Source organism: Lepidochelys kempii, chromosome 5 (genome assembly GCF_965140285.1).
Source record: "Lepidochelys kempii isolate rLepKem1 chromosome 5, rLepKem1.hap1, whole genome shotgun sequence".
In the NCBI taxonomy this organism is placed as follows: Eukaryota; Metazoa; Chordata; order Testudines; family Cheloniidae; genus Lepidochelys; species Lepidochelys kempii.
In genome coordinates, this window is record NC_136384.1 from 16,307,451 (window position 1) to 16,330,867 (window position 23,417).

The following is a 23,417-nucleotide window of genomic DNA, read 5'->3' on the forward strand; positions in this document are numbered from 1 at the left end:
CGAGTACGTTCTGCTCATTTGCCTCTTGGACAATCTAACAAACAGCTCCAATTAATATTTTGGCAGCTAATGGATGCTTATAGAAGAAGAGTTCATCTTTCAATCCTCAGAAGATATGCCAGCTCTGCCACGTTTCAGGCCTTCAGTTCCTCAGCCAATAGCATGGAATATTTAACAGAGATTCTCTTGAACTGATGTGACAAACTGAGGCCTCCCTGTTGCCACTGCCTTGACTCCTCATCCGCTGAAGTCTTTACCCTCCCTTTCACCCCTCTCTCACCTTGATGGCTGCAGAGAGCCTCCTCTGTGGACTCCCCAATTCCTCCCTGCCCAGATACCATCGTCAGATTTAACACATGGCCCTATCTTTCCCACATTCAAAACTACCATCCAAGATCAGGGCCCTCGATGTGCTAAGCACTGTCCAGACATGTAACAAACATGACAGTCCTCGCTGTCAAGGACCACAATCTAAACGGGAGACAGGACTGAAGAGGAGGACAAAACAGACAAATAGGACAGTAGAATGAAGACACACAAAAAAAAAAAAAACCACCAAAAAACCCACCACCCAACTTCATCACTCATTTTTGGTTCCAATTAAAAATTGTCCTCTCAAAGGAACAGTGCCATCCCGCTTCAGACGTTGCTCCTCTCCCTTTCCCATTGATTAACGCTGCTTCCTCTGTCCCTTCCAACTATCCTGCCATTGCTGGTGCAAAATCCTCCTCCTAAAACGTCTTCCTCCTAGCTCTCCTCTCTTCCCTAACTGACCCTCCACAGCTTCTTCCTCTGGGACAGCTTGCTATTGTTATTTCAGTTCTGCACTGATGTCACCTCAACTTTACACACTAAGACCCTTTTGGTATGAAACGTACTGCAGAAATGAAGCCATGTGGCACATTCAGAGTTACTAGTCCAACTGCCAGCAGAAACAAAGCTACAACACAGATCAGATCACACTCAGCTTTTGGCCAGTCTGGTGCCATAAGCAAAGTAATCACCACACAAGAATGTGAAGTCTTGATTCCTCCGACCCCGCAAGAGGTCCCAACCAAGATTGGAACCCCATTATGCTCAATTAAAAGATAAACCCTGCCCTGAAGAGTTTACTAGCTAAATAGACAACACAGACAAAAGGTGGGAAGAAAAACAGAAGCACAGAGAGATGAAGTAATTTGCCCATCACCACATAGCAGGTCAGTGGTAGAGATGGGAACAGAGCCTGGTCTCCAAAGCCCCAACCCATTATCCTATTCAGTAGGCCATGCTGTCTCTTTCAAGATGCATAGGAGCAGCACCACCCATGCAGCATGCAGACTGAGTTTTTCCACTCCTGAGAGAATCTCAGTGAAGCTTGACCTTTACAAAAATCTTTACTGCTGCAACTGAGTTCCAGGAGATAATCCCCACAGTCCTGCATTAGGATTTTTGAGAGCCTAGGATTCCCATGGACTATGCAACACTGAGTTCATCACTCCAGAAAGAGATTCATGATATACACAAAGCAGCCAGGAACAGGCCTGCTGGAAAATCATAAATCCATGAAAATTCACTCAGATGAAAAGGATAAGAAAAAGGAGCTAGTAACAACAGCGGAGACATTTCAACTTTCAGGAACCAAAGGCTTTCAATTCCCTGAAAGATATCCTGATGTTCATGTAACCTTCATTTGATGCATGCGTCTGTCACTCCATGCTACTCTAAAGTTTATCAGGCCAACATGCACTCATCACACTCAGCAGGAACTTCATAAGAATGGTCTCAACAATAAAAACCATCTGCACAGGAGAAATATTAAAAGGGAAAGACCCCTGTTATCCAGCCATGTAAATCTGTCTTTTTTAAAAATGACCTGAGCCTTTATTCAATTTATGAAGCCAACTTGGCTATATAGCTATTGCTCTGAAGGATATGACAGACATGTCACTAACTGAAAAACCTACAGTAAATTGAATGGTTACAAAATAGCCTGAAAGACAGATTTCCATTAAACAACATAAAATAACGGTGGAATAAAAACCCCAAGCCTTAGTCCAGCTCTAACAAACTACTTCAGTTTGGCACAGGTGGCCCTGTAATGTTATCTATCAGAATGACAGGAGCTGAGCTGAACTTTTATCATGCCATATTTTAGGTATGGACTGTTCATCCTACTCCATTTATAAGACCTGTACCAGCAGGAAACAGCTATCAACATCTTTTAAGAGCAGAAAACAGACCTTTAGAATTTAACCAGTCTTCTCTAAAGGAAGCTGAGTTAACTGCAAAGCAGCATCATAGGGAACACACACTAAAACTGACAGCGTGAATCCAAAGATGAATGTGCCCATCCAACAAACTTAAGGTATCTTAATGGTTTTATATCAAATAAACTCTGCCATAATATTGACGTGACTCATTCCTTTATGTCCTGGCCACAGCAGCTATGCAGTTTCCACAACATAAAACAGCAAGCAGTCTTCTGACCTTCCCTTCTTTACCACCACTACCTCCAGCCAGAGATACATTGCCCAGAATTGACAGGACTCACCCTGACCTTTTCTATGAGGTTCACCTGAACACTGAAGGATTTGAAGTGTTAAGATGCTGGAATCCCCACAAAACCCAAGAGGGGGAAATAACTACATGGAATTTGAAAAAGCGATGAATGTTACCAGACTGGCGGAACTGGAGCCTTCACATACAGCAGAGGCTCTGGCCGTGCAAGCTTCACCCACATAGCCCCCATTCCCTGATTTAGATGGAGAGCTCCAGGAGGTAAAAGGAAAGCCAGCCAAGCACGCACTTTTATCCAATCAAGCCAGTTAGTTCCAGTTGTGAGATGGGCAACACGAACTGAGCCAAGACCACATGCTCATTTCACATCTGTCACCTAATTCCTTGCTAGGATACGAGCACTGTCCTGAATTACTGGGCTCGCTGTTCTTCACGGAATCCTTGTTCGATTGTCTCAGAAGCAGAAGAAAGGTAACTGATTATGGAAATGAAGGAATCCACAGCTGGCAATAAAGCAGAAAGTTTCCTGCTCATTCTCTCTGGTAGTACGATGTAAGGGCAGGCAGCTCTGTGGGATGATCGGGGAGAGGAACGTGTGTGTATTGTTGGAAAGGGCACAGGCACTAGACTACTATTCTAAGGACACCGCATTTGTGGAGAGGAGAAAGATGAGTTCCTATGGGCAGCTTATTTGAAGTGGGGGCCTCAGATAAAGGAGTAGGCTGGAAAACCTGGAACACATTTATACTAGAGAGACACCACTGTTTTGCACACGAATGTTAATCACATCACTGGATTTCATTACTTGTTAGCCAGAGGGAGTGAAGAGTAGGAGAGTCTAACAGCTGGTCAGGCTGGCAGCTCCAAGGTTGGCTCTGGGTTCTGGAGTCTTGCGGAGAGTCTGACACTGGGGAGTGGGGGCAGGCTCTGGCAGACGTCCATAACTAGGGGTCTACCAAATTCATGGCTGTGAAAAAACACATCATGGACCGTGAAATCAGATTTCCCCCCATGAAATCTACCTATTGGACAGGAGGGAAAGGGGGACAAAGAATGTGAGGAGGTCCTGTGGAGTGGCACATGTGTTACACATTTATGGATGGCCCTTGGCAGATTAACAACCACAGGAGAAGACTATCTGGCTGCGCAAACGAATGTGTCCCCAATCTCGTCACTCAGTTCCAAGGTACGTTATGTTGCTTTCCCAGGGACAGTGGCACTCTGACATACTGCTACTGGCCTCTCTGCTTATACTGAACCAAAAAGAAGAATTGTTTTCATAACACTCTAATCAAGCATCTCTCATTCCTGCTCCCCGGTTGCCTGTTCAGTAAGAGGGTAACACACTATGTGCCAGTGTGAAACTGGTTCATTGGCAGGAGCCGTGAATTATTCACACAGCCCTTGGAGCATTTTCAGTTTGGGGAAGCAGTGTCTGTTAACTGCTCTAGTAACACAGCAGATCGTCCCCTGGACGATTAAAAAAAAATTGCCTGCTCAATGGAAAAACCAATTTAGATGAAGCTGTTCGTGAAAAATATATTTCCTGGCACGATTATACCAGTCACACAGATTGTAGGCTGTGCTAAAGCAGTAAGATCAAGCTGGCTGGTTGGGGAATTTAGTTCCTTTAATGTTCCTCAACAGAACATCAATTTAACTGGAGTGCGCTTAGTAGTTTCAGTGGCACTTGATCTTTGTAACAAAAGAGTGTCAGTAGAGTTGACCCTCGGCGTTTAGAGATGACAAGTGGGTGAAACTTCCCTTTGTGCATAGAGCCAAGTGGAAGCCTGTTGCACTTAAATGCTCAAGTTAGGGCATAAGCAGTGCACAGGCCTATGATGACCCTCTACACCCAATAAGATTAAGCCTCCTCTGTCCTTCTTTAAGAAATTACACATCTATCAAAGCAGTGGACAGTAGCAGTGCTGGGAATTTCCTGAGCAGAGCTGTCCAGTTTTCTCAGACTGTAAATCTGTGGGGAGCTGGAAGCTTCATGCACTTCAGGAGCTGAGACAGTCAGAGGTTTGGCTGCCCTCTACCACTGTTTTCCATGATCCTCCAAATTTTGATGCAGTGAAATCATAAAGGTAGCCCTGAAGTAAATCCCATAGCCAACTCTGTACCACCATGACATGATACAGTTTCATCATGATGTTGGTTTTGCCACATGCTAATGCAATGTGATTGTCTCAGCATGATGCTGTCCTGCAGAACAAGTTCATATTCAGCTGAAAAAGGCGACATCATAACAGACCATCCATTCTCCCCAAGTATGAATCCTCAGCTCAACACTAGGAACATAGTCAAGGTACTCAATCATTGATCAGTCTTACTTTTCAAATAACCTAGCTACAGATCATAGGTCTACAGACCTCATTTATGTAGGCTCTTCTTCCAATCAACATGGTATTTATAAGAACTGGATTAAAAAAAGGTTTTTCCTAAATCCGTCCAGCAGGACTCTACTCATTTGGGTTTTTTAATGTTCTCTATTATCAGCAGCAGCTGCCCACAGATTAGGATACTGGGTTGATTTCAGCCTGTGTTAGCAAGGAAAGCCTTTTGAAAAGTACTCTGAAAATAGACAGGCTTGAATTCTTTTAAAAAACTTTGACCATTCCTACACTTGGACAGCGCTCGTATCCTAGCAAGGAATTGGATGACAGATGTGAAATGAGCATGTGGTCTTGGGCAACACTTGGAGTGCTTTGCTGGTACATTATACTGGCAAGGCATTCCTAGTGGGGATACTGCTTATACTGGCAAAACTATGCTTTTAACCATATAGCTTATCCCAGCTTTCCCCTCCTTCCCTTGCCCCGCTAAGCTAAATAAGCTATACAGGATCTGTGTTATAACCCCCATCTATGCGAGGGGCTTTTGCTGGCACAGCTACGTCCATCACAATTCGTCATGCCTTGACATAGCCAACAAAAGTTTGTAGTGTAGATGTGGCCTTAGGCAAGTAATTCCATTAAAGAAGGCCCTCCAGTCAAAATGTTTCATGCTGGACTCCATCAACTGCATTTTCCCCACTGAGTGCCCTGTCTCAATGGGCTGTGGTTGGAAAGCTGATATCCAAGATAACCAGGTCCCGCCCACTAGTGAGTTTAAAGATTAGGGCCAGAATCTCTAATGTAATAAGTGTATACATGTTGGAGAGGGAAAGCACCAAACAGTTTATAAGGAATAAACTGGCATTACTTTTTCTGACAAGTTCATTTAAAGATTGTAGAGTAACACCAGAGAGGAATTTCCTGTTTGTCACCCTCTTTTAGCACCCTTTTTTACAAAAAAGACAAGGACTGAAATGAGATCAGGGGTTTACACTGGAGTAAACCTGAAAAGGCTGAGCATACACAGAAAGAAAAAAAAAAAGTGTTACTTGGCCAGTTATTTTTTTTTTCTGTATTCTGTTGGCTTTTACTTCTGATTCATATTGCTTATTCAAACCCATAAGTAATATTTACTCCTTCCATTTCATGTGCCAGCAGAGTCATAATCTGGTGTTTGTGACAGTCTGCTGTTTTGAAAATTACCTGGATGTCTCACACACACACACACACACAGAGTAACTTCACCGCAGAATCAAGTCAAAGAAGATTGGCTGCAAGGCAGGAAACCTTTGATTTGAATACAAATATCTTTGAGAACCCAAGACTGTTGCAAAGTGATGTACGACGGACTTTTTTTAAAAATACACCAAGAACTTGTAATGATTCAGGCTCATTCAGACGATCATTTGAAGTTTAGATCTACCACTGAAAAGGGAAATATATATAATTTTAATTAACTTACAGCGTCATCTTCAAATTTCAGATGTAGCTTTTTATCCCCTTCTTTGTAATCCTTGATAATTTCTGCTGATCTCCACACTTCATCAGGGTCAGGAATCCAAACCTTTGTGTACTGAAAAGAAAAATTCAAGAAAACCACTTAGGTCAGAAATATACTTATTCCCTAGGGATACAATCCTACTCTCATTGCAGAGTCAATGGAAGTTTCTGTCATTGGCTTCAGTGGAAGCAAGATCAAGACCTACCTGAACATACAGCACAACATTATGGTCATGAATCAGACTGCTTCTTGACTAGACTGGTTCACTTGCTTGTTACTAACTAACTATAAGATCGAGTACAGTATGATACACAACTATGTTCTAACTTGTGAAGTGATCTGAGTTTGATTTCACTGACAATTTACCAGTCATTGTAGGTAGTAAAAATAATAGCATAATTCTCAGACAATTTTAAGAAAGCAAATGCTCCCTTTTATGGAATGACAGAAAGGTGGCTTTTGAAATACGAAAGATGTACTACAAAAAGCATAAGTAGGCAAAGCACAAACATTTACAATGTTATCACAAAAGAGCAGCTTCGCATTAATTCGTTAATAGCTTCTTTATTAAAGCAGATACAACAGCTGTAAAGAGGTCAGATAAAAAGTGATGCCTAAAAAGGTTTACGAGAATTAAAAATCTAATTCAAAGAGCTGCAATGAATATTCACATGCATGCCCCTCAAAGGTAAGTGGACTTTTGATTTCTGCAAATGTCTCAAATATACAATTACAACTCTAAATCTGCAAAGGCCCCAGTGTGGGGGACGTTGTCAGAGACCAAGCCAAGGCAGGACACCAAAAAATTCATACATGTTTTAATTTTTTTATGAAATACACACACAGTATTACGCAACACACACAAAAAATTATGTTTAAAGAACATTCAGGTTGCATAGTCAAGCAATGCCAGAAGGTTATCTGTGCAACCTTAATTTGGTCCCCATGTGTGTATGCATTTGATAATCTTACATTAAAATTACATGAATAAAAGGAGTACTTGTGGCACCTTAGAGACTAACCAATTTATTTGAGCATAAGCTTTCGTGAGCATCCGATGAAGTGAGCTGTAGCTCACGAAAGCTTATGCTCAAATAAATTGGTTAGTCTCTAAGGTGCCACAAGTACTCCTTTTCTTTTTGCGAATACAGACTAACACGGCTGTTACTCTGAAACCTTTAATTACACGACATCCCCACCCATACTATTTTTCCACCACAGGAAACCTGTTTCATCAGTGCAGTTAAATTAGCAGCTACTCAATATTGTGTTTTATACCTGTTCAGTGCAAGTCCCCAGACATTTTTACACACTATTGCATAAGATTCAAACCCTGCTCTGAAGACAATTATTAATTTCCTCATGGGTTTGTCTATGTAGCTCATCACTATGGTATAAGAATGCTTCACAAATACTATATTCCCAAAAACCCTGTGAGGCGAGAGAGGCTGGTATTATCCCCATTTAACAGATGGAGAACTGAGGCACAGAGAGATTGAAGTCAAGAAGTATCCACTCATCTTGGATGCGCAATCTGAGGTGTCGAGGACTTGACTTTATGAAGTAAGTAGCGTTATACAGCACTTCATATGTTCACAGAACAGCTTCACCTGACTTCAGCTGCAGCTGAGCGCTCAGCACTTCTGCAAATCAGATCTCAGGGGTTCCAGCTGAGCACCCAGAAAATGAGGAACACAGGTAATATCCTGTGAAAAGTTGGGTTGAGACGACTTGTCCAGCATCACACCAGGCGCCCTGCGGTAGACGCAAAGACAGAATCCAGTTCTTCAGGGAAGCATTCAACTGCCTAGACAGAGACCATCCTTTCTCTTCCTGCAGTCCCCTGCCTCATTCCTTACCCGATTTCCAGCTTCTGCAACCAACGAAGAAAAGCCTCCTTTTTCACACAACCTGCATTTATTCCCAGGGCAGGACGTGCACTGCCTGGGGCAAGGGTCCTGCTGTGAGGAAAAAAAGTGTGCGACCCCCCCCGTCACTAACGACTGTACATGTGCACAAGCAGGCCCAATTAACATTGCACAGGCAACTCTGTCATTTCCTAATTGTCAGTGCTTGACTTTGTAACCTTAATGGTATTCTTTGAACATAGGGGTTTCCAAGGTGAAAAAAAAAACTGGGGGGGGAGGGGGCAACAAATTCCATAATACTGATCCCTAGATGGGTCACCAGTTCCCTCTGACTCCTCATCCAATCTCACCCCACAGCACTATCTCGTGGCTTCCGAGGTTCCCACCCCCTCTGTTGCCCCCAGCTTCCTTGTCCTGCCAGTCCCAGTCTGCCCCCCAACTCACAATCTCATTTCCCTCTCTCCCAGTCTCCCACCCCAGTTCTTCCCCCTATTCCAAATGTCCCCCAGGCTCCTCCTCCCAATCTACTCCCCCATTCAGTTTTGGATCTTGCCCTCTCCACATCTGACTGAACCAGGCAGCTTCTTTCTCTCCTCTGCCTGGGCCCCACCAGGGTGCGGAGTGCATTGAGACTGCAAGAGAGATTGGCTCCCTGCTCTCAATTCAGGTCATTTATAACTTGGCCAAATTTGGACAGATTTTCATAGATCTGGCAAAACGCACATCACTGCCACAAAGGTCACGCCTCGGCCAAATTTCAAGTCCCTGCTCCATAGCATTTGAAAAGACCTTGAGATTTAAAAAAAATAAAATAAAATAAAAAAACATGGGCAAAACATTGCATTTTTCCCCTGGCCTCGTTTTCAGAAGCAGCTAAACCACTGACTGAAATTTAAAAAAAAAAAAATTTTTACCTGAGGCTGACCTCTGGCATGGAAAGTTTCCTCCCAGAATGTTAGAACTTGGCAAAGTTATAAGCAACTGAAAACAGGGTCTTCTGGGAAGTGTCAGCACCACCTACTACTTTGCCCAGCAGTCCCACTCCTCACCCCCACAAAACTTAAAATGCTGTGCGATTTGTTCATGTAGCGTAAATAATTCTATAACCTCAAAAAAAAACGAGTACTTGTGGCACCTTAGAGACTAAAATTTATTTGGGCATAAGCTTTCGTGGGCCCACAAAAGCTTATGCCCAAAGATGCATCTGATGAAGTGGGTTTAGCCCACAAAAGCTTATGCCCAAATAAATTTGTTAGTCTCTAAGGTGCCAGAAGTACTCCTTGTTCTTTTTGCTGATACCGACTAACACGGCTACCACTCTGAAATCTACAACCTTCATGATTCCCTGTTATCGATGCAAATAGTATTGTTCAATGAGAGAGGGACACCAAATGTGTGGGGAACGTGGGCAGCTTCAGGAGTAAAGTGAGTGGCCTACCTTGAAACTGGGGCATTGGAGAGGTATGAATACAATATGCATTGTGTTCATATTACTGGACCTATCCCTGTAGCAGCTAGGCACTTATTTACAAAACATTTGGTTAAAATAATATTAAACCTACCTGGTAAGGCCAGCTGAACCTAGCTGCCATGAAACTGCAGATAATATATGGCTTTTTCTTAACTAACTGCTTCGCAGACCAGTCAGGGCAAAATCTGACTACTTGATTTTAAAATGTTCTTTGATAGTTTGCATAAATGGAGAGCTCTTCCCTATTCCTTCAAACCCACAATTCCCATCCATTTCAATGGGAATTTGGGTGCTGCTGGACTGGGCCCTGGAAGCTCATGACAAAATTACTTTAGTATATATAGCTGGGGGGAAAAATAACGCCACAAGACCTACAAATCTGAGTGTTTTATGCTCCATCAAGGTGAGGACAGTATTAGTATGGGCATACCTTCCCATACAGGAACAAGCTATACTTGTGTAATGCAGCTTCATACCAATATAACTGCATCCACAGTTGCAGCAAGTTACAGCACCAACTATACCATTGTAGTAAGTGGTAAAACTTCTGTGTGTAGCCAAGCCCTATGCGAGCCTGCAGAAAGCCCGTAACAACAGCTCTGACGTGTGGGAACTGCATCCATTTGTCTCAGGGAGGTGTTAACCTAGAGGCCCACTCATTGAGATGTCAACATCATGTATTTCATTCCTCTTGCGAAAAAGGAGGAGAGAGATCACAGATCTGCACAACTTCCTGAGTGATGTCTCCTTTTAGTACCACAAGTAGGTGGTGTTGGGGACAAGCTATCACTCCTCCCTCCCCCCACAACCAAGAACGAACAAGTCCAAGGAGTCTAAAAGAGCCCATGTGCACATTCAAGCCTCAAGGAGGGGGAGCCAACAGGTGTCACTTCAAACCCAGTCACCCAAGGAATGGGAAACACACACTGTGGTGTCACAGAAGGGGACTGGGCTTCACTAGGGTTTGCTTTTGAAAAAAAGCTTGGTGCCTACCAAGCATGATCCTAGCAATCCTTTTCCCACAGAGAAAACACAGAATTTGAATTTTTACAGGGAATCTTTCGTTTTTACATTTTGTGAAAAAAAAAATAAAGGCATATTGGCTAAATTTTACCAAAAATACCAGTGTCACTTACTCAAGGGGTGCAACCTCCCCCTCTTGCGGTTAATTTTTGAATGTGCTTTAAATTTACAGTGGAACCCCATTTATCTGATCTAATTGGGACCAGGGACAGATCAGATCATCAGAAATTGGGCTACTCAGGAAGACTGGCAAAGTGCTTTCTATCCCTTACTTTAAGATGGAGGGTGACACGTGCAGTCAGCCCAACGCAGTGCTTACAGCTGGAGCTACAGCCCCAGTCCCGCCGCTGTCAGCCCCAGGCTGCTGGTGCTTTGGTTAAATACAGAGATAATGGAGGGTCAGATACACAATAGAACCTTGTTTATCAGTAAAACATGGTGTTCAACTGATACCTATCTATATTGTGGCTAGGGAAATTAAAATTCAGTGTTTCATTTTAATTGCTGAAAAACGTGGATTTTTATGTTTTTTTTAAATTAGAGAATTTTGTTCCCCCCCCCCCCCTCACAGAAAACTAGGATCCCTGATGAGGCTTGCTTTACACTAGGAACTTATGTTGTTCTAACAACGTTGCTCAAAGGTGTGGAAAATCCACCCCCCTGAGAGATGTAGTTATACTGACCTAATCCCTGGTGTAGACAGTGCTAGGTCAATGGGACGGTTTCTCCCATTGACATAGCTACTGCCTCTTGGGGCAGTAGTTCCTACGCCGATGGGAAAAGCTTTCCCATCAGCATAGGTAGTGTCTTCACTAAGCACTACAGCGACACCAGCAGGGCTGTGTGTTTAGACATGCCCTTGGGAATTTGTAAAGTGCTTGTCATTTTACCATCATCCAGCTAACCTTTCTCAAACATGGTCACGGACACTCCTCAGTGGCCACTACTTACACACCTAGTTTCACAGTTCAGCTGCTGTTGAGTTATCTGTGATTTTTAAACCCTCTCACTTCCTATTTTAAAAAAACTCATTTGGAAAGAGGAGAGAGAAAGCATGAAAAGAGGGTGTTATAATAGTATAATAGAAATGGTTTTGCCACATTAACTACAGCAGAGTGTTTGTTACTGGGCAACTCTATAATAATGTCACAGGAAGCAATGAGGGGGAAACTGCCAATGATCCCCCACTAATCCTGTTTTCAGGTAACTTTAAAAAATTTCTTTGGAGCAGGCAGCATGGTCTAGGAGAGTGGGTACTGGACTGGGCGTCAGGGGACCTGAAACCTATTGTCCATTCTACCACTAACCTGCTGTGTGATCGTGGGTAAATTGCTCCCCTTTTCTGCAATTCAGTTCTCCACCTGTAAGATGGGGGACAAGGGAACTTACTACTTGCCTATATAAAGTACTCCGAGATAAAAAATTCAGACTTTTGGACAGATGCAAAACAAAAATGCCATATTGCACAATATAAATAGATCAGATTATCGGGGATTTAAAAAGTGTTACGGTTACAACTACAGCATGTGACAAAAGCAATGTTACCCCTTTTTTTGCACAAAGTGAGCTGGTGGCAGTCGGAAACAAGACCTGGGGCTGAGATCACCTTTACTCTGGCTCCTTTATGCAGGTACATAAAGGGGCCCTACAAGCCCTGTAACCAGCGCAAACACGGCAGACATACCTGTAAGGCTGCCTCTGGGAACCTGCTTGGAAGCCCCCGTGCGGGGACATGACTGGGGCAAGGCTGTGTTGGGAAGGGTATGTTGTGGGGGGGGGGGGGGTGTGACATGACTGCACATATTCTAGGCAGCACAACAGCCCATAGGGCACACTAGGGAAGGTGTGTTAACTCATACAGGTTCCCAGTGCTGTCGAGACTTATGTTGTGGGCCTCTATTCCGTCCTGTCCAGGTTCTCATATTGCCCTTACCACCTCAGTATCCGAGCACCAGAAATGCATTGAGTGATATGACTAATGTCAGCCAGGTGTGGCTCATTCTCTCTCTCATCCTCTCCTGGGGAGAGCTGTACATGCAGTGGAGTGTTGGGTTTCAATAGGGTTTTGCTTTGGGGGGGAAAAATTATATATATATATAATGTCCATGCTACTCTGTGTTTATATTAGAAAAGGCAAGTCGAAGAAGTGCTCCTTGCATTTAGAGTGGAAGGTGGTGAGGTTTGTTCTTGTGGGAGTGTGGGATCAGAGCTGAGAAAGCTGTCTCCTGCACACATGAGCTCTCCCCTTGTGGTAGAAAGTTCCACACTGCATGAGGATGCAGAATTGTCAATGCAGTGCTTTAGATGATCTTTCAAATATGCTGGGCCCAAAGTATTAAAGGACTTGAGGTCAAGGACCAAGACCTTGAACTCGACTTGCTACTTTATGGGGAGAGAGGGTAGAGATCAGAGGACAGTTGTGATGTGCGTGAGTCACAGTAGCCCATGCTGCTGAGAAGACCAGCTGTAGTGTTCTGTATAACTGTAGGTTCCAGTGTGCTGATGGCTTCACGCCCGGGTACACAGTATTGCTGTAGTCCAAACAGGAGGTAATAAAGATATGTATAATTGACTCAAGGTGATCGTTCAGCAGGATGGGATAGTTTCCTAGCCAACCAGAGAGGACAGAAAGCACGTCTCACAGATGCTCTCCACACCCCAGAACACCGCAGGTTGAGTTAAAGACACCTTAACCCCTTTCCAGCCCCCCCCCAACACGCTTCTATGAGGCACAGCGCAGAATCTTAGTCGAGACCTCCTGCCTCACAATCCAATTCACTGCATCACTTATATAGTGCTGCTGCTTTGCTTATAAATAAAACCTCAGGAGATTATCAGCAAGCAGCACCAAGTCAAAACCAGGAGGCATAGCTTCGGGGCAGGGACAGGAGAGATTCAGACTGAAGGACCTGGCTGTGAAGAGAAATGGCCCTGGGTACAGTATAGTCATACAACACAACAGAAAGGCAGGTTTCAATGAGGGTGAAATGCCAAAAGGAAACAAACAGATTTAAAAAAAAAAAAAAAAGACACTCAGGGCCAAAATCTGGTCTAATTTCTAGCCCCAAGAGAAACCCATTTTGTGGAATCAAGGCTAACTCTGTTGCAGGGGAAGAATCTGCAGGTAGAGATACCTGGAAACTTTGGGAACACTGAGATTTTAGAAATATTTTAGATTTTGATAGCACATTTGATCCTGAAGGACTTTACACGTTCTTCACAAAGATCCAATGGAATGCAGCTTCCTCGGGAGTGGAGACTCCAACAACAGGTAGGGGGAGAAGAAGAATCTAACGTGCAGATTGCCCACAGCAAGCCAAGAAGGAATGGGAAGGGCCCCCAACACACAACTATCTCAACACTTTTGTAGGTCCCCTCCCCATACTACCTGAACATCCACAGGTTGCTAATAAGAAATCCCAAAGGTAGGCCAGTCAGGAAGATTTAAATATACAAGTCTAACCTAAGCAACCCCTGTATCCCTAATAGGGAATAAATCTGACTAGAAGAGCAGAATTGTTCATGCATAATAAGATTACGTTACTTAGCATCATAACATCATGTCCTAATGAGGTTTGCTTCATTTATATGGCAGTCTATTATCTCAGATGATATCATGCAATGAAATAAATACTCAGATTAGCCTATTTAAAAGCATCCTACTGTGCTAAGTGAAGCAGGTAGGAAGGCAATACACTGCATTTGCTGCAAGAGCACTTGCTTCTGCACATATTTAATCAAGCACTGCACATAGCAGTGAGAGCAATTCCAATAGATCAGTGGGACTCAACAAGCAACAGTGGATTTCCAGACACACCAAGCATCTTCACTGGTAGAGAAGTATGCATCTCCCACAACCAGGAAACACCACACAAGTTGAATGAATACTGAAAATCCAATGCAGTGGGTCTTGCTTCTGCTGACCGTGGGCAGAAGCTATGTTTACAATGCAATAGTACGTATATCCCGGATTGCACGTTCCATGCACTGTGAAACAGCCACAGTACAAACTATAGGTTATCTTCCACTTAGCATAGGCCAGCTTTTCAGAGTGTGAAACCAGGACACCTGCCACGGCAGGCACACCGAGGACGGGCTTGGGAACATCAGCTGGGACAGTACTAGTCACTGGGATGAGTAGCTGGTGCCACACCTCGTGCCTCCCCTGTTTCTGACTCCTCCCTTTCTTCCCTCTTACTCTGTAGATTTGGCTCCATGTAGGAGAGGTGCTGTTGTGCAGACTCATACAGAAGGAAGGGCTGGACTAGGAGTTCTCACAAGCCTTGGGGCAGGTCTGTTGAAGGAGATGGGTCCTGAGTCCAACATGTATTCAATCAATATGCTGCCAGTTTCTCCAGCTCAGCAGGTGACTTCTCCCTGTCACAAAAAGGTATTTTGTTGTTGTCAGGGCCCTAAGATCACCCTGATTCCGATTAAAAACCCTTCACTGTAAACATTAGTGCCTAAAACCTTTAGCCTGCCTGACAGGATAAACAGTGTAAATTATATAGTAGGAAACAGAAATGGCAAAGGAATTCTATTTGCTTTTGCTAGTAAAACACAAAGTCGTCCTACGTATTTAAATAAACCTTATATAACCCCTCCCCCCCCCACACACACACACACACACGACAAATGTATCCTGATCGCAATCCAGTGCCATCCCTTTGAAAGCAAAGCCTACTGTGCACTACTTAGGCTAATTTGAAAAGCCACTCAAGAGTTAAAGAAACAGCATTTGATCTGCTCTGCAGCTGAACAGCAGTGGATTTTTTTATATGTTTAATGCGTAATTATTGTTAAGATTGCTCCATAGCTACAGCAGCCGGATCCTTTATGTGAATGGAGCTATACGAACACAGCAGCAGAACAAAAGAAAAAATAAAAGCACATATCTTTCTCCATGCACTGCACCTTATTTTGTGCCTCCCAATACCACCTCAGCACACTGAGTTTCTACCCTTAACTCGCAGTTAGATAGAGGTGGTGCACTGAAAATTTTGGCATTTACAGCTTGCAGCAGATTAAAGTTACGATGGAATTACCACAAATACAGTCTGGCAGTAAAGAAAAGGAGTCTGATAGTGCCGAATGTAACACCTTTCACCCCAAAGCCTTCTAAAGCACCTCACATACTATTGTAGACTCACTTCACCCACTACTGAAATGCAGCCACCTCTGGGGTGAAGGACAGCAGCCAGATAGATTACTAGCACACAGCACAGTAAAACAGTGGACAAAGTTTTCCCTCTGTCAAAAGACAGAGGTAAGCCTTGCTCCTGTAAGTAGCATCATGGAACCTTTAATATCCACACACAGCATAGAGGATCTTTGTTTTGGAGGTCTTGTCCAACACCCCTGCCCCCGACACACACGGCACACAACTCAATTTATCTACCTCAGGAATATGAAGGGCCATCTCAGCCAAATGAGATCCAGACAGAAAAGGTATTTCAAAGCTTCTACCAGCAAGATGCAACCACCACTCACAAGCAATTGCAAATATTCTTATTCTTTATCCAAACCATCAACACGTTTGGAAAACAGTATGGGTTTTAGTTCAAATAAATTGTAGTGACAGATTAAAACAAGACTGACACTGTCTGTCAGTCCCTCAGTGTAAAAAGAAACAGTACTGCCATATCCCCATCATAAAGTTTCAAAACAGATATTGCATGTAAGTGTTTAACATAGATGTAGAAATGCCAGAGTTCAGAAGCATAGTGGGAAGGACAAACATATTGCACTGGAAAGAAATTACTATGTCCCAGTAGGCAACTTTGCAATCTCTTTTTACAGAACACGCCACAGGAATATCCATGAGCAGAGCTCTAGTTAAGAGACGTGCTTGCAAATCCCATTTTCATGGGTTTATTACTGCAGCCTTGAAAATTCACTTCAGGCTTTAAAAAACTGGCCTATGACTAGGGCCCTACCAAATTCATGGTCCATTTTGGTCAATTTCACAGTCATAGGATTTTTAAAATAGTAAATTTCATGATTTCAGCTATTTAAATCTGAAATTTCATGGTAGTGTAATTGCAGGGGTCCTGACCTAAGTTCTCTGTAAGCTGTGCGGCTGCCTATTAAGCGCTAAGCAGGCGCTCAGGGCTGCGGTGGGGAGAGATGCCTCTTCCCAAGCCCCAGACCTGCCACGACACCGCTCCCTCAGCCCCAACCCAGCCAGGCACTGAACCCGCTGCAGCCGGGGATCAGGCTCCCCTCCCCCGGGCCCTGATCCAGCCCAGCGCTGAACCCGCCGCAGCCGGGGAACAGGAGCCTCTCCCCCCAGCCCTGATCCAGCCCAGCGCCCAACCTGTGGCAGCCGGGGGACAGGCGCCTCTCCCCTAGCCCAGAGCTGCCATAGCCAGGGGACAGGCGCCTCTCCCCCAGCCCAGCCCCAGACCAGGCAGGGGGACAAGCGCCCCTCTCCCAGCCCAAACCCAGCCTGGACCTGCCGCAGCGCAAAGAGGCACCTTACCCCCTGCCGACCAGCCCAGGTGCTGCTGCGGGGAAAGAGAACTGGGGAAGCCCAGCTCTGAAGGCAGAGCCACCGCCAGCAGCAGCGCAGAAGTCAGGATGGCCTGGTGTGGTACTGCCACCCTTCCTTCTGCGCTGCTGTCTGCAGAGCTGGGCCCTCAGTCAGCAGCCGCCACTCTCCGGCCGCCCAGCTCTGAAGGCAGCTGTGCAGAAGTACGGGTGGCCGGGTGTGGTATTGCCACCCTTCTGTGCTACTGCTGGCAACGCGCAGCCTTCAGAGCTGGGCACCTGGCCAACAGACGCCGCTCTCCGGCTGCTCGCTCTGAAGGCAGCAGGGCAGAAGTAAGGTTGGCAATACTGTGACCCCCCGCCCCCCAAAAATCTTGCAACCCCCCTGCAACACCCTTTCAGTCAGGACTCCTAATTTGAGAAACGCTGGTCTGCCCCCCATGAAGCCTGTATATCGTAAGGTAAAAGCACACAAAAAGGCTGGATTTCATGGAAGGAGACCAGATTTTCATGGTCCGTGAATTTGGTAGGGCCCTACCTATGAGATAGCACCTCAGCCTGAACCTTTGGCAGACACAAACTTCTACCATGCAGTTCTTATAGCCACATTGGTCCCAGGATATTGGAGACACAAATTGGGTGAGGGAATATCTTTTATTGGACCAATTTCTGTTGGTGAGAGAGACAAGCTTTCGAGATTACACACAGCTCTTCTTCAGGTCTGGGAAACTCACTCAGTGTCACAGTTAAACACAAGGTGGAACAGATTGTTTAGCATAAGCAGTTAACACATATTTCAAGGGACCATTCAAGGTGAAGTAGAGACCACAGACCAGGACATCACCTCAAAGCGACACCAGACCCTGCTATAACAACAGATGCAAAACCTACAGACATATCTCCACTGCTACAATGATCAACACCCTCCACAACACATCTTTCAACATCCCTGGATCCTACACATGTGGTGTACCGCATCTAGTGCACTAAATGCCCCAATAGCAACTATGTGGGTGAAACCAGACCATCGCTACAGTCTCGTATGAACGCACATAGGAAAATAAGACAAAAAACACCCAATCACCTGTGGGCGCACCCTTTTCACAAAGTGATCACTCTATATTCGACTCTCATTCTCAAGGGGAACCCCCACAACACTTGCAAAAGATGAGCCCAGAAGCTTAAATTCATAACTTTGCTCGACACTAAAAATCATGGATTGAATAGAGATGCTGAATTTATGGCTTATTACAACCATTTGTAACCCACTAACCAACTCCCTCAGTTATTTGCCCCCATTTTCTTTGCTTTCCTCCCTATAACTGGAGGGGTGTGAACAGGCCACTGCACATTGAATAGTTCCTTGAAATATGTATTTATTCCAAACAGTCTGTTCCATCTTGTATTTAACAGGGACACTCTGAGGGCAGGTCTACACTTCAAATGCTGCACCAATGCAGCTGTGCTGCTGTACCGCTTTAGTGAAGATGCTCTACGCGAACGAGAGAGCTCTCCCATCATCAGTTAATCCACCTCCACGAGAGGAGGTATCTATGTCGGCGGGAAGAGAAGCTCACCTGCTGGCATAGTACTGTCTATGCTGAGTATAACTACATTGTTCAGGGATATGGATTTTTCACATCCTGAGCAACATTGTTGTACCAAAATAATTCTGTAGCATAGACCAGGCCTAAGTAAGTTACCAAGTCCTGAAGAAGAGCTCTGTGTAAACTCAAAAAGCTTGTCTCTCTCACTAACAGAAGCTGGTCCACTAAAAGATATTACCTCGCCCACCTTGACATGGTTCTAGTGACAGACACGCTGTAAGTGTTCAAATACACACTAGACCTGCCTCTCCTCAGCAGATCTGGTCACTATTCTAGTCTCCTTGTTGCACTGGCTCACATTTCTCTATGAATAGTTATGCTAATCACTCCATTATACCTTCTTGGACGATATCCCCATCATAAACCAAAGGTGAAGCAGCACTGAGCAACGATACACAGATACTTTTACCCAATCTGGAAGGCTGTCTCCACAGTGAACGTCAGGATATCCGATAATACAGCTCCGACAGTTCATTTCAGCGGTCTGCGTGTTCCCTTTAAGCAGCCCATGTTTAAGACAGCAGAGGATGACTTCTGCTGTCAAGGTTGTTTGCTGGACCTGAAGTGAGTTAGGGATATGGAATCCGTCCCACATCAGGGAACAGAATGGGAGTGAAGCAACATCCCAATTCCCCTACACCACCGTGTCGCTGGGAAAGCCAACATATCAGGTTAGCTGTGCAGCAGCCAGCCTCTGTCCCAAGCCCCCGTGTGCTATGGGTGCAGAGAGACCTGGTGAAGCAGCTCTGGCTTGCAAGCCTCCTACATAGGGCTTTTCAACCCTTTCCCTCACAGCGTTGCTACAGCTGGGGCCTCCACAGCTGCAGAGATATTTTCTCTATAGCTCAACTCCTTGAACAAAAGTTCTGGCTAAGAACTCTCTGATTTTCCCTCTTTCCCCAAACATTTTAGGAATGTCTGAAATAGTGTTTCCAAGTCACAAGTTTATGATCCAGCTTGTATCCCACAGGGAAGACGGGCCGAGTCTCAGCTCCCCAAAAGGTCTAGAGCTCACGGTTCTAGCCCCTATTGCTTGCAAGATTTCCAACCTTAAACATGAGAGTAGTCTGGAACTGAGCACTTCCCTTCCTCCACCACAGGCCACACTGATTTTTCCTCTAATTTACCAATTTTGGGGGTGTATGGGGGTGGGGGGCCAGAATGGAGAAGGCAACATTTATATTCCTCTGGTCTACAGAACAGTGTAAACACACCAACATCTCAGATGGCTTGTAAAGGTAGAACAGTTTGTTTAGCAGACGTTAATTGTCACCTAAGTAACACTAACCAAAAGCAACATAAAATTGACAACTTGGAAATTAGCAGGGGGCCTTCAGCACAGATGACTGAAGCAAACTGGCCGACTTATTGGGCGGCCAGCTGCAGAAATACACTTATTTATCCACAGGGAACCTACAGAAGCGGCCGCAAGTGTACAAGTTTCCCCAAATGAGAAACCGAATGTATTGCAGCTTGGACCTGATGGATCAGCTTTAGGGGTCAGAGTTTAGTTCAGTCTCCATTATCAGTTCAGTCCTCAGCCTCTCCGCCCGGGCTGCTATTTAGTGACAAATGTGGTAACTGGGTTTTATGCTATTTAACCACTATCGGATGGTAGGAACTTTCAACCTCCATTAATCAGGGATGAATTTGAACTAGCAACTTAAGGGTTAAAAAGCATTCATATCCTATTAACAATCCCCGGAGCCATCCAGTACATAAACCTAATTTTCCAATTCACCAAGATTAAATAAAAGACTCTATAAACACAACAATTCAACAGTCTGAAGGAAAATGGGATTTTTACAGAATATTTTGTAGGATAAGAATTGATGTACTATAATACTACAATTGTAATCAAAATTTAATGCAGTGCAAACTACGAGCATGACATCCTTTTACTTCAAAAAAGTTTCAATACTGAGCTTTCTAAGGAAAGAAATTGACAAAAACCCACTTCCAGCTTTGCAAGTGTGATAGATTACAAAAATAAATGGGAAAAAAAAATCAGCATCTATAAAGTTCAAAGTAAAAAAAACTTCCCAGTGTGACCTCTCAGAAGCGGATTCTGCACAGCAGCAAGTATTCTCAGCTTCCATGGATGTCAATGGGAGATGAAGGTGCACAGCACCCCACAAAGGAAGTGCTCTCTACCTTGCAGGATTAAGCCTTCAGATCCCAGCTTTTCCTACTGCTGCTGGAATTAGTGCTGCTGTTTTCATGAAGTAAAGATGCCCAAGGAAGATCTGCTTACTGAGTCACAGAAACGTTGGGTGTGTCCAAGCATGCAGAAAGAAATTCCCATTCTTCGGCCAAGTGACTGTCAGACGTCCTGGGAGAATTGGAATGTTACCACAGTTCCAAGATATAGAACCATATAATTCAACAGTCATTTCAGGAATAGTGCTTACATCTCAGCCTGTATGTCCATATAGACATAAGAATGGCTGGTTCAGACAAAACATTCATCTAGCCTAGTATCCGGTCTTCCAACAGTGGCCAATACCAGGTGCTCCAGAGGGAATGAACAAAACAGGTAATCATCAAGTGATCCATCCCCTGTCACCCATTCCCAGCTTCCGGCAAATAGAGGCTAGGGACACCATCCCTGTCCATGCTGGCTCATAGCCATCGATGGACCTATCCTCCATAAATTTAGCTAGTTCTTTTTTGAGCCCTGTTATAGTCTTGGCCTTCACAACATCCACTGGCAAGAAGTTCCACAGGTTGACTGTGCGTTGTGTGAAAAAATACTTCCTTTTGTTTGTTTTAAACCTGCTGTCTATTCATTTCATTTGGTGACCCCCAGTTCTTGTGTTAGGAGAAGGAGTAAATAACATTTCCTTATTCATTTTCTCCACACCAATCATGATTTTATAGATCTCAATCATATCTCCCCTCAGTTGTCTATTTTCCAAGCTGAAAAGTCCCAGTCTTATTAATCTCTCCTCATACAGCAACCATTCCATACCCCGAATAATTTTTGTTGCTCTTTTCTGAACCTTTTCCAATTCCAATATCTCTCTTTTGAGATGGGGCGACCACATCTGCACGCAGTATTCAAGATGTGGGCATACCATGAATTTATAGAGAGGCAATATGATATTTTCGGTCTTATTATATATCCCTTTCCTAATGATTCCCAACATTCTGTTCACTTTTTTGACTGCCGCTGCACATTGGGTGGATGTTTTCAGAGAACTATCCATAATGACTCCAAGATCTCTCTCTTGAGCGATAACAGCTAATTCAGACCCCATCGTTTTATACGTATAGTTGGGATTATGTTTTCCAATGTGCATTACTTTGCATTTATCAACATTGAGACCTTTTCTTTCCCCTCACTTCTTTTTTTCCAAATGTGTTTATAATTCTAGGCATAAGTTTTCAAAGTGACTAGCAATACAGGATGCTCCATCTGACACACTGTGAACAAAGTGATGAGCACTCCTTTTAAAAGTTGTTGGCTTGGAATCCCAAAAGTTGAGGCATCCAAAATCACTAGCCATTTTGGCATGAGAGGCCCTAGCTTTTTAATTTACTTGGGGACTTTAAACTTGGAATTCAGCTTCTTCTCCATATAGTTCTTAGAAGGGACCACAAAGGCTGACGGATCTGAAGTTAAATCTATCAGCTGTGGATACCTCTATTCTGCTTGTATGACCCATTCCTGTGATCAGGCAGGACTGTCAAAATATGTATGGCTCGTGAGACAATCATTCCATATTTGAGAGAGTTTTATACCCTGACTTGTGCACAGGAAGGGAATAAAATGGAGCAATAGTTCACATCCTTAGGACACAGGGAAATACCTAGAAATTCAGCTCCTTGATATTGTATGATGGGTCACCCTCCGTAATTCCTCTCCATTCTGAGCACTTTGCGCACTTTAGATATTCGCCTGTTATAATCCCATCCTTTCATCAAGCTACAAATACTTTGCTCTTCTAATCCTTCCCCAAGGGACATGTAGTCCTTTAAACCAGAGACTGATCGCTGCTTATGTTTCACCCCCTTATCTCATCCTGTTTCTCTCTTTCACCTATTTTAGAGACTGTACAGTCTTCAGGGAAAGGACAATCCCTTATCTGATGGTTTTACATCACCTAGAACAATGGAGCCCTGTTGGTAAAACTCAAAACCCAGAATGTACTCTGTCAATTGTATGGCAGTACGGTAAAATGCTTAGTCCATAGATATCAATGTTTTAGCCGTGTGATCTGGCCTTGTTATACCCATTTTACCCACAGCAAAACTAATGCTCATAGCGGAGAGGTGACTCGCCCAGGTCACGTGCAAGCAATAGAACCCAAGAGCACGTCTACACTGCAACTAGCAGCCTTGGTCTACGCGCTTCTGCTGGCAGGAGTCAAGCTAGCACTCTAGATATGCAGACACTGAGGCTTGGGCTGGAGCTTGGATCTTGAAGCCTGGGAGGTCCAAGCTCCAGACTAAGCCACAACATCTACCCAGCTATTTTCAGAAGTATTTTCAGGTAGCACAAGCCCCACTAGCACCAGCCTGTGAACCCAAGTCGAGAGGCTCACTCCCAGATGCAGTGTCCCAAGCCTTCAAACTCCCAGTCTGGGCACCATTAAACCATGTTGCTTCCCTGCCACA

General features: G+C 44.3%; 1 protein-coding gene across 5 annotated transcripts in view; it reads right to left on the reverse strand.

Annotated features, from left to right (window-relative positions):
* Nucleotides 1-23,417, reverse strand: part of MYO5B (myosin VB) — a 374,454-nt gene that overhangs the window by 252,265 nt on the left and 98,772 nt on the right. For all 5 annotated transcript variants that reach the window (XM_078852710.1, XM_078852708.1, XM_078852707.1 and 2 more), the window contains exon 2: nt 6,301-6,411. In XM_078852710.1, the coding sequence (XP_078708836.1) occupies nt 6,301-6,411 (111 nt within the window). The remainder of the gene's footprint in view (nt 1-6,300; nt 6,412-23,417) is intronic.